The sequence below is a fragment of the Dasypus novemcinctus genome, chromosome 6 (genome assembly GCF_030445035.2).
Source record: "Dasypus novemcinctus isolate mDasNov1 chromosome 6, mDasNov1.1.hap2, whole genome shotgun sequence".
NCBI classification, from domain to species: Eukaryota; Metazoa; Chordata; class Mammalia; order Cingulata; family Dasypodidae; genus Dasypus; species Dasypus novemcinctus.
Window position 1 is genome coordinate 18,921,091 of NC_080678.1, and position 12,127 is coordinate 18,933,217.

The window sequence follows — 12,127 nt, forward strand, 5'->3', positions numbered from 1 at the left end:
ATCCAGCTGCCCATGCACTCTGCCACCTGGATGTCCCAGGCACCTCAAATACAACCTGTCCAAACCTGAGATCATCTTTCCCTTCCAATCCCAGAAAACCACACCACCAGGTACCCAGGTGCATAGGCCTTGGTAACAGGCCTCAACCTTACTCCTCCCTCTGCCTACCACCACCCAAGAGACTCGGCCCAATATAGCCAAGTCTAGGAAGTACTTGGTGGCCACTGCTACAGTCCCAGTCCAGCCCAACAGCACCCCCTGCTGGTATGGTTGCAGCAGCACCTGACCTGGTCACCTTCCCTTCTGTGTGGTGGCCTGTTTCCTGATCACTCCTCCCAGTGGGCTGTGAGCGCAGGGTCAGCGTCTCGTCCATCAGGGTAGCCCCAAAACAGTGCCGTGCATGGCACAGAGTAGGTACCCAAACACTTGTGGGATGAGGAATGTTTTCCACATATCCTGCCCCAAACCATCAAAGAATATATTCGCGGCTTTCAATTGACTTTTCCCTAGGCCAGAATGATTTATTTCAAAATCTGGTAAAAAGGGGTTTCGCAACAGCCTAAAAGAACAGAGTCAGTAAAAATTATGATCCCTGGGAGGCAGCTGTGGCTCAAGCAAATGAGCTCCCATTTACCATATGGAGGACCTGGGTTCAATCCCCAGGACCTCCTAGTAAAAAAAAAAAGAAAAATGGCATCCCAGGCCTGTGTGGAGTGGAGAGGTGCAGGCCCCCATGCGGTGAAGTGACGCACCCAAAAGATGATGACACAACCAGATAGGGGAAAAAATACATCATCCAGATGCTCTAGTATACCCACAAGCTTATACCAAACAAAATTAGAAGCAGAGAACAAAATGAGCAAAGGCTCCAGGGGGACATTTAGCCACTAGCAGATAATGGAGTAGAAAATGTTAAGGCATCTTACTGAAGAAAGTTTGAAGATGGATATTCAGTTCTAGGAAGTGGGGCATGGAGGAGGGCCTGGGGGTGGGGGAGATGGAGAACGGGCACAGAAGGGGGCGAGGCCATGGGAGAAGGGGCAGAGCCAAGCTGTGGAGGAAAGGAGCCTGGACAGCTTAACTTTCAAATAGGCCTTTTAATAATTCCCAATGGGTTTGCACGTAATAAAAAGTTTTCTCTTTCGTGTGTTTGGAGCGGGGAGAACTAGAGAAAAAGCACAATTCTTCACCTACCTAAAACTGTGTTGATTATCAAAATATTTCCATTTTATTTCTAAATCATAAATATGTAGTTTAAACAACTTTGATCATTGGTTAATAAAGAAATACAGAAAAAATGAAGAAAAAAATGTTAGTATTCATTTTCATAAAGTGCAGGCTTAATTTTCAATTATTTGCTTCAGTAAACATCTCACTTCAGACTCCCTCCTGCCTCCACCCAAGGAGGAAGGGGAAAAAGGCTATTTTTTATTTTTGTTTAACAAATGTCAAATGCCAAGAATCAAGGAAGGATCCAATACAGCCAAGTTTTTTGCAAACATTTTTCTAGGTAAGGTTTCTAAGGACATCAGTGTTATTTGAGTGAAAAATAGTCTTTCATAATTAATATGAATACTTATAATAAAATAGCAAGTACATAATTTAGATCTCCATGCTTATGTGGTAATTTTAAGGTCTCCAATTATGAAAAAAGTACATAACTAAACAAGAACAGTTCCCTTCATTTGTGGCCAAATCGCTTTTACTGAGTTGTTTGAAGACATTCTCTGGTCTTTGGCGCCTGCAGTTAGGTCTCCCATGCCCTTACCTGTTACAAAGTCACTCATTCAGTCATACAGACGTTTGTATTCAAAACGGGCTTCTTATGTTACTCCACCACATAAGGGCTGGCATCTTTTCCAAAAGTATATTGCTAACAGCAGGGTTAACTGAAGGGTATTAGTGGCTTATGTTTGCCAAGTGCTTACTTCTGTGACAGTATAAATATGGATTATTAAAATTGTCTACTCAAGTATAAAATCTATGCAAAACCCTCATAATATACGCAAAATGTTCCAAGGCCAAGAAAATGTTTTTTCTTTTATAAGAAAGTGCAACTGCAGGGTCTTTTGAATGCTTTTCTAGACAGTTCTGCAGAAAACTTAGTAGTTTGGCTCAGAGAGTAGAGTTCCTCATGAGGAATTAAAATTCTTCCTAGAAGAATACAAAGCAAAATTTCAGGCAGCTTTCTGAAAACAAACCATTAGCTCATAGCGACACAATGGAACTGGAACTTATAATAACACAGGCTTTTGGGTTTGCTGTGACTTGCACGAGAACTTGACAGAGCTTTTTCTCTTACTCCAGGAGATCAGATTGTTTAAAACATTATCTGTAGTAGTTGCAGTACTTTGTCCAACACTGACAGTAGGCAGAAAACTAATCAGAAAATTAGAAGTGTTTCCATATGTGTTTCAGAGTTTTCCAATTTTCAATACTTTCAAATAAATCATTTAAAGTATGACATTTTCTTTGTTATTTTCAGTATTTTATATAGTAGAAAATCATAGTGAAAGGAGAGCTTTCTATCAATCAGCAATACATTTTGTCTCAGTCACATTATCAGCATTTGTTCAGCTGCTGCTAGGTGATAAAGGAAATTTTCTGTTGCTGGTGGAAATCGATTTTGCTTTAGTGCCTTAAGGTCGAGTGCTGGCTTTTCTCCATTGTCCGAAAGATATGTAAATGGTGCTAGGTTGGCATAGACTTCTTTTGTTTTTAGGGAAATATCCTTTAACAGAACAGGAAAACATGCAATGTTAGGATCAAAAAAATGTGAAGGGAATAAAAGAGAACCAACAAGTACGTCTCTATCCTTCCTTGGCCTTCAGTGCCTGAGACCAGAGTACGAAGGTCAGCTGACCCACAGGGCCTTCCAGCCATGTCTACCTGTCCAGGCAACGCCCTGGAGAATGCTCTTGACTCTGGCATTCTCCGAAATGGAAGATTTACTTCACTGCAATTCCCCATTAATGCTACAAAAAGTCTGACGGTAATAGGAAGAAAAGGACTCAGGCTGGCACTTCCTTACATGAATGCTTAAGGAGTAAGGTCCTTGGGCATGTGTTCAACTTCTCCAAGCCTTAGGTGGATTCAACTGCAAAATGGAGACACATCTTCCAACGCTATTACCGTTAGTTCTCACCCCACCACCCCCAGACCTCAAAGCTCCAAACTCAATTCCTGTTGCCCACTGGCTATCTCCACCTGGACAGCCTACTGATACTCCAAACTCAAATTTAAAACTCCTCTCCTCCCCGAATCCAAAACCACTTGGGCTCTTCCAATGAATAGCTACAAATGGCAGGAAACATGAGGGCTCAAGTTCCACTTACTCTTTCTTTCCTCATCAACTTTACCTGGTTCAAATAGCAGTAAGATGACATATCAAGGGAACAAAAGGAGGAAAAGACTGAATTGGGCAGAAGAGGATTACCATTTATTAGACACCCGCATGATGTGCTGGCCATTGTATTATGTTTTTCTATATATTATAATACATTCTCACAACAGCCCCCCTTTTCACAAATGAAGAGAACCAGATTCAGAAAATTTCCTGCCTAGGATCAGACAACTACTAAGTGGCAGAGCTCAAATTCGCCCCCAGGGCTGTCTTCAGCACCTGTACTCTTCATACTTCCATCACACCTCTTGAGGGGAACCCAGCTGGCATCAATACACAGAGGGTTCCTGTGCCTTCCTACCCCCAGAAACTGCAAATGAGGTCTCCTCTGAGGGCAAAATGAGTTAAGAATCAACCTTTCTAGGCAGCCACAGTCTGGTTGGTGCAGGAATAATAAAAATCTGGCATATGGTCATTATTATCCACTCCTGCGCCCATGCCTGGCACTCCTGATCCAGTGCACAAACCCACAATCCTTATCACCACTACACTCTGTGCAGCTTCTTCCAGTCAACTGGAGTTTGCACAGGAAATAAGACCCATTTGCTCCCCCAGTTTGGCAAGGGAGACACCAGTCCCATAGACACTGTCCAGCTTGGCGGGTATACCTCACAGAGGAGTCAACTCAGCAGAGGGTGACAGCAGAGTGCTAAGTCTGGCAGAGGTAGGATTATATGATTACTACTGTCCTGGAATAGTGTATCAAAGCTGAATTAAAACAGTCTATCTGGTTTCCCAACCTCAACAGTACTCTCCTCTACACAATCTGTTCCCCGTGTAAACCTTCCAAGGATAGAATGGACTGGTTGGCCAAGAAAACATCCCAGACCACTTGGCAGTTACACTTCTCACTGGATGTACCTGTCCCCAGAGCCTGACAATTCTGACTCATCTGTGACAGCCTCTGCACATGCTCTTCATCCCAAGGCCATGCAGCAAACCCCCATGGGAGCACCTGGCCTCTTCCTGTGCCATTCCCCGTTGGTTAATGTGAACTGCAGGTAGCAAGCAGCTCTGCTGCACTGGCCAGCAGTGGCATTTCAGGACCCTTGGTAAGTTGGAAGACTAAGGAGTTACCTTAATAACTTGGCTGTCTGATTTCTCTGGATCTTCTGCAGACTGAACAATTAGCTGACCAATCTCTTTGTGCAGTTTGCCCATTGTCATGGCCTCTGGTGAGATTGGAAAAATATGTGAGTGACTATTTAGAAGTTTACATAATAAAAAATAATCATGCCATTCATGTGAGAACTTGAAAGAACATGCTAAGGGAATTTTTTAAAAGCTACTGGCCACCCCCCGATTTCCACATGACCATTAAGGAGGTAAGGCATCATCATGACTTACTGCTTCATGTCCAAAATAATAACAGATTCTGGATCACAGAGTGTTTCAACAATGGCAATGGAGGGATACTGGTATGGGATACCAATGACAGGTGATATATGATTGACAGGGAGCTGTACAGAACATATGTCCAGGGTGCATGGTAATGTTTGGATATACTCATAGTGGCAACAATTAAAAACCACAGTAGGGGGGGTACTGGGTTCCTGGCCAGTGGTGCTCTGTCGTGGTCCCTAGGGGAGCAGCGACAGTCTCCCAGGTACAGTGGTGGGGACCGGGAGGGAGTGAGGGTTCAACAGTGAGCCCCTGATACTAATGACTATGCTTGTGAGCTGATAAACCCAAAATAATAACAAGGCCTAGAGCAACTTTGTGCCTGGGAATTTCCTTCTGTCAGCCTTCATGTTACTCAAATGTGGCCAGTCTCGAAGCCAAACTCAGCATGTAAATGCAATGCCTTCCCCCCAGCGTGGGACATGACACCCGGGGATGAGCCTCCCTGGCAACGAGGGACCACTATCAACTACCAACTGATGATGCAACTGGAAAATGACCTTATACGGAAGGTTCAATGCGGATCAGCAGAATATCCATGTCTACATAAAATACCATGACTTTAAAATGCTGTTTGACCTAAAGTAAGGGGGAAATGGAAAGGAGAAATGAGTTTATATGGCTACGAGTTTCTAAAAAAGAGTCTGGAGGCTGGCAGAAGGTTTGCCCTCATGCACAACTGAGCAGAGTCAGAGAGACAGATAAAGCAGATACAACCCCCAGATATTGGTTCCTTTGAGGGCTAAAGAGACCCATGGGAGTTATGGTCATGGCCGATGGGGTTAACTACCAGGGCAGATGGCCCCTCTTTGGAAATGGTGTTTATGTGTGATGAATCTGGACTCAGATGGGATCTCCCTTCATAAGACTTTCATGCTAATGTGCTGGAGGTGCAGTTAATGTTGGGGTTTAAGATATATTTAGGGGATTTGAATCTCTGGACTGACAATGTGATAGCCAGATCCTGAGCCTCAACAGACTCCAGCACCTACAATCTGATTTATTGGACTTACCACACTCAGCTAAGATGGAGGTGAAGAAGGACAACCACCACACCATGGAGCCTAGAGTGATTACAACTGAAAATGGGAGGATTGCATCCAGCATCCAGGTGGAATCTGAGCCTCCTCTTGACATAAAGGTGCAATGGACACAACCAATCCAGTGTCCACATAGAAGAGGTGGCATTGGATTGGGAAAAGTGGACATAATGGACAAAGGGTATGGGGAAAGGCAGGAAGAGATGAGAGGTGGAGGCGTCTTCGGGACATGGAGCTGCCCTGGATGGTGCTTCAGAGGTAATCACCGGACATTGTAAATCCTCACAGGGCCTACATGATGGAATAGAGGAGAGTATGGGCCATGATGTGAACCAATGTATATGAGGTGCAGAGGTGCCCAAAGATGTACTTACCAAATCCAATGGATGTGTCATGATGATGGGAACGAGTGTTGTTGGGGGGGCGGAGAGGGGGGGTGGGGGGGTGGGGTTGAATGGGACCTCACATATATATTTTTAATGTAATATTATTACAAAGTCAATAAAAAATAAAAAAATTAATAAAAAATAAAAAAATAAAAAAAAAAAAATAATAACAGATCAATACCAACCAAAGTTCCCCTTCAATTGACAGGAGTTTTTTTCTTTCTAGACAAAACTTAATGAAAACTTTTGACTAAGAATAAGTTGTTATTTTAAGACTTTCCTGTTGAGGTATTTGTTTTTTGTTTTGCGGTTACCAGGACCCGGGGCCTCCTAAGTGGGAAGCTGGAGCTCAACCACTGAGCCACAGCAGCTTCTCTGATTTGGATTTTTTGGTTTGTTTGCTTGTTGTTCATTTTTTTTGTTGGTTTTTTTTTGTTGTTGTCTTTTGTCTTTTGTTATTTGTTTTTGTTGTTGTTTTTAGGAGGCACCAGGAACCAAACTTGGGCCCTCCCACATGAGAAGCAGGTGCTCAACCACTTGAGCCATATCTGCTCCCTGTCGAGGTCTTTAAAGTTAAGAAATTAAATTTATCTTTTTGGCAGGAATGTTGTGAAAGAGGTACTTCCTGTCTGTTTGACAAAGGCCAGGCTGAACATTCAATGTGTAAAGGCCCTCAGAAATGAACCAAGGAAACACTTCAGGTATGCTAGTGACAAACATTGCTACTTTCTGCAGCAAGGAGAGTAACAAAAGTTCTGCCTGTGCTTTCAGGGAGCAAACTCCATTCTAAAGGTGTGACTGGAAAGAGCCCGTTAACACAGACTCAGAGCCACAGATGGCACAGGGAGAAAGGCACTCTTTCTCATGCTAATGCTTTAGCAGGTAAAGGGGTCCTGGGCACAGCTAGTTTTCTATCACTCTTGCCATTAAAATGGTGGTATCTCCTAAAGGTCTGATTCAATAGTTTTGATTTTTCAACATGAACATGCATCATGTTTATAATTTTAAAACTAAAAAAAAAAAAATCTAGTCTGGTTCTATAATTTGAAGCTGTTAGGTAAAAACTCACATAATCAGAATCCATCTAACAGAGATTCTTCACTGACCAGCATCTGGCTGCCTCCCACTTTTAGGAGAAAGAAAAATGGCAACACAAAAGCTGGTATCAGTCTAAACCAGTTTCTGAGTAGTGAGTGCCCTGGACTCAGCACACATTTAACTCAATGTTTTTTACTTTATGTAGCTGCAGTATAGGACAATTTAAGTTAGTTTTTCTAGAGATGACATAGAACACCCTTTGTCAATAATCCAAGTATACTTTAAGTCCCTTGTGCTTCCTGAGACAGCCTTCAGAAAGGTTTTTTTGTATAGGAGTCATGTTCAATCCTTTTATTGTGGTAAAGGTCTATAAGCTCTCTGATACTCCTCCAGTCAAGAGGTGGAGCTGAATTCCTCTCTTGCTAAGAACGGCCTGGACCTCATGACTTGCTTCTAACAAACAGAATATGGCAGTGTGAGTTCCTGAACTAGTTCATCAAAGGCTCTGTGGTCTCATCCTCTGTCTCCTGCACCACTCACTTTTGGGGAAGCCACTACCATGTCTGAGGACACTCAAGCTGCCCTGCAGAGATCAGGTAAAGAGGACCTAAGGCTCCCTGCCAACAGCCTTTGAGACCTGATACAATAAATGCTCAAGGACATGAAGCTACTCAAGAATTATCTTGGGACGTACGCTTTATCAAGTGTCTTCCCGCGCGCCAGCCTTCCCATTCTCTCTGTCCCTCGGCGTCAGCTGTTAATCAGGCTGTTTTATTTTCTGATTTCCAGGACTCGAATTCCTTGCCATGTCGTCTGAAGAAGGGAAACTCTTTGTGGGAGGGCTCAATTTCAACACCGATGAGCAGGCATTGGAAGACCACTTCAGCAGCTTCGGGCCTATCTCGGAAGTGGTCGTCGTCAAGTACCGGGAGACTCAGCGGTCTAGGGGTTTTGGCCTCATCACCTTCACCAACCCAGAGCATGCCTCAGATGCCGTGCAGGCCATGAATGGAGAGTCCCTGGATGGCCGCCAGATCCGTGTGGATCATGCGGGCAAGTCAGCCAGGGGAACCAGAGGGGGTGCCTTTGGGGGTCATGGGCGTGGTCGCAGCTACTCTAGAGGTGGTGGGGACCAAGGATATGGGAGCAGCCAGTATGACAGTCGGCCTGGAGGATATGGATATGGATATGGCAGGTCCAGAGACTACAGTGGCAGAAACCAGGGTGGTTATGACCGCTACTCTGGAGGAAATTGCAGAGACAATTATGACAACTGAGATGAGGCATGCACACATAATGTAGATACACAAGGAATAAAAATTCTTCTGATCCAGCATCGTCCTTCCAAATGGCTGTATTTATAAAGATATTTGGAGCTGCACTGAAAGGTCTTTGTTTTAGTACATCAACTTCTATTTTTGAATTGAGCTCCCAGGGTAGCCTGTCAAAGATCTTTTAAAAAGCTCCATGTGTTTCAAACATTTTCCCTTCCATTTAAAGACAAATTCTGGGACACTGTAAAATCTGGGTATTTTTCTTTTGCTAGTTTTTTATTTTGGGCTTTCAGGATTATTGGTACCGGCAAAAAAGTTTGGTCAGGAAGATATTTTTTTAAATTAATGTGCATCTAGGGACATTTTACAAATTTGTACACAATGTTTTCTTAGCACAGTTAGGAAGCAGTTTCTGAACGTACCTACAAGAAATCTCCATCAAGAACATGATTGCTAAAAGATGTTTTTTACTCTATGTTATAAGACTACCACCCTGATTATATAGAAGAGCTTCTTTAAAATATTTGTGAATGTCATCTTTTTTAATACTGGAAGAAAGAAATATTCTGTTCTGTCTCATAGTGTTTAGGATGTCCTTCATGGAGCTGATTAAAAAGTTGGAATTTGAAAACAAAAACAAAAAAAAAGAGTTATCTTGGAAGCTGATTCTCCAGCCCAGTCCAGCCTTTAGATGATCACAGCCCTGGCCAACATCTTGACTGAAACCTTCTCCGAGATCCTGAGACAGAACCACCCAGGTAAGCCACAGCCCAATTCCTGACCCACTGAAATAATAAATATTTGTTGTTTAAAGACACTAAGTTTTGGGGTAATTTCTTATGCAGCAATACATAACTAATATACTGTGTTGAAACTGTAAAGTGGAGAAACAACATGAATGGGCTATTGACCACGTTTATATCTACTGTGCAGTGTTAAGCACCCAGGTGCACTAACTTGACTAGGTCTATTAGAATAAATTCTGTGTGCTAGACACAGAAAAATCCCTCCCGTTTCAGCAGAGCAGAGGTACATTAAGCAGGTCCTCGAATACTGGCTTTAGAAGACTCAGCACGAAAAATACAACTTCTGGTTTATGTCTTCTGTCCACAACAGAAGAGAACAGAAAACTAACCTTTTGCAAGTGGCGCAATGGCAATCTCACTCTCCGCCAGGTTCACAAAAACGTCATAGAGATCAGGTCTGTTGCTCACCTCCAAGTCTACAAATCCAGCTATGTAACCTGCATGACAAAGACGACCATGATTACTGTGATGGAGGAGGGAACCTTATTGTGGACAAGTCAAAAAGAAACTGCATCTAGAAGCCTGTCAGCTGCTTTTTCTTCACTGCTTTATTTATGCAGGGAACATGAGCATTTAAGACTACATAATTAGTGACTGCCTGAACTCATGATGCTCCAAAATTAGACTTTAGTGCCAAGAAAAAAAGGCTAGAATAAAGCATTCATTATCAGTCACTGCTATTTGGGTCAAGAATGACAAATGAGGGAGAAGGTAGATTTCTCTTTAGGCCTTTGTCTCCAGGGCAAACACCTCTATCTTAGAACCAAATGCCTGGGTTTCTCAGGGATAATATAGTGAAATGTGCATCGTCTTTCACTCTTTTAGATCTGGTAGAATAAATGCTAAAGGACTCAGAGCTACTCAAGAATTAGAAGACCTGTGAATCAAGGGCATTTTCCTGGAATTGGTACTATTCAAGCCAATGGCTATCACACTTTTGGATTTCAAAGAGCAGAATAATTAAAAAAAAATTTTTTTGTTGGAGATCATTTTATCACTGCTGAAAAGACATTTACCAATAAAGACATTTAAAAAACAAAACAAATAAGAAAAACAAAAATTAAAAAACCAGCGATACCCTACCTTATTCCTTATACAAAAATCAACTCAAAATGGATTAAAGACCTAAATATAAAGAGCCAGAATTATCTAACTCCTAGAAGAAAATGCAGGGAAATATCTTCAGAACCTTGTGTTAGGCAATGGCTTCTTACACTTAACACCCAAAGTACAAACAAAAGAAAAAATATATAAATGGGACCACATCAAAATTAAAAGTTTTGTGCCTCAAATAACTTAATCATGAAAGTAAAATTACAACGTACACAATGGGAGAAAACATTTGGAAACCACGTATCTGATAAAGGTTTAATATCTAGAATATATAAAGAAGCTCTTCAACTTAACAACAAAAAGACAAACAACCCAGTTAAAAGATGGGGAAAAGATGACTAGACATCTCTCCAATGAAGATATATAAATGACCAGAAAGCACATGAAAAGATGCTCAACATCACTAGCTATCAGGGAAATGCAAGTCAATACCACAATAAGATGCCATTTACACCCATTAAAATGGCTGCTATGAAAGAAATGGAAAATAAAGTGTTGGAAAGGATGTGCAGAATAGGACACTCATTCATGCTGATGGCAAAGTAAAATGATGCAGCCTCAATGGATAACAGTTTGGTGGTTTCTCAGAAAGCCAAATATAGAATAACCATACGACCCATCATCCCACTACTAGAATTTTAAAAGCAGAGATTCAAGCAGATACTTGCACACCGATGTTCATAGCGGCATTATTCACAATTGCCAAAAGATGAAAGCAACCCAAGTATCTAACAACTGATGAATTTAGGATAAATAAAATGTGGTATATACATACTATGGAATATTATTTAGCCTTAAAAGGAATGAAGTTTTGATACATGCAGCAACATGGATGAACCTTGAAGACATCATGTTGAATGAAATAAGCCAGACACAAAGGGACAAATATTGTATGATCTCACTTATTCGAAATAATTAGAATAAGGAAACTCATGAAGTCAGAATATAGAAATAAAGATTACCATGGGAGAGAGTGGGGATGGGGAATGGGACAGTTGCACAGATTCCTATTCAGGATGATTAAAATGTTTTAGTAACGGATGGTGGAGATGGTAGCACAACATCGTGAATGCAATTAAGAGCGCTAAAATAAATACTTGAATATGATTAAAAGAGAAATGTTAGATTGTATATATGGTAACAGAATAAAGATGTTTTAAAAATTCATGGAAAACATTATACAAACAGTGAACCCTAAGTTAAACCATGGACTATAGTTAATAGTACAATTATAAAAATGTGCTATCATCAACTGGAACAATTATAACACCAATGCAAAGTATTAATAATAGGGTGATATGGGAATCCTGTATTTTACGCATGATTGTCCAACTTCTCTAATAAAAAAAAGAAAACAAAACAAAAACAGCAATAGCAACTATAACAAAAATCAGCTACCGAGAACCCAGGCACAAACCAACTTGAGTATGAGAAAGTGTAATATATGAGAGAAACGGTGCTGCTGAGCACTGGACAAAGGAAGACACTACTGAATAAATGTTCCTGGGCCAACTGATTATTCATCTGGAAAAAAATCAAATCAGATCCTGTTATGGAATAAATTGGTGTCCTCCCAAGAGCCATGTAAAGACCTAACTCCCAGCATCTCTGAATGTGACCGTGTTTGGAAATAGGGGGAAGCAGACTTGGCCCAGTGGTAAGGGCA

The 12,127-nt window shown here is 41.6% G+C and overlaps 1 protein-coding gene and 1 pseudogene across 1 annotated transcript in view; one reads left to right on the top strand and one right to left on the bottom strand.

Moving 5' to 3' along the window:
* Positions 1 to 1,077: 1,077 nt before the first annotated feature.
* DENND10 (DENN domain containing 10) overlaps positions 1,078 to 12,127 on the bottom strand; it is a 35,775-nt gene continuing 24,725 nt past the window's right edge. Inside the window, exons 7-9 of the mRNA XM_058298295.2 lie at positions 9,678 to 9,785; positions 4,481 to 4,575; positions 1,078 to 2,731 (exon numbers count right to left, since the gene is read on the bottom strand). Coding sequence (XP_058154278.1) covers positions 2,555 to 2,731; positions 4,481 to 4,575; positions 9,678 to 9,785 — 380 coding nt within the window. The 3' untranslated portion in view covers positions 1,078 to 2,554. The remainder of the gene's footprint in view (positions 2,732 to 4,480; positions 4,576 to 9,677; positions 9,786 to 12,127) is intronic.
* Positions 6,649 to 9,192, top strand: LOC101433302 (RNA-binding protein 3 pseudogene; annotated as a pseudogene).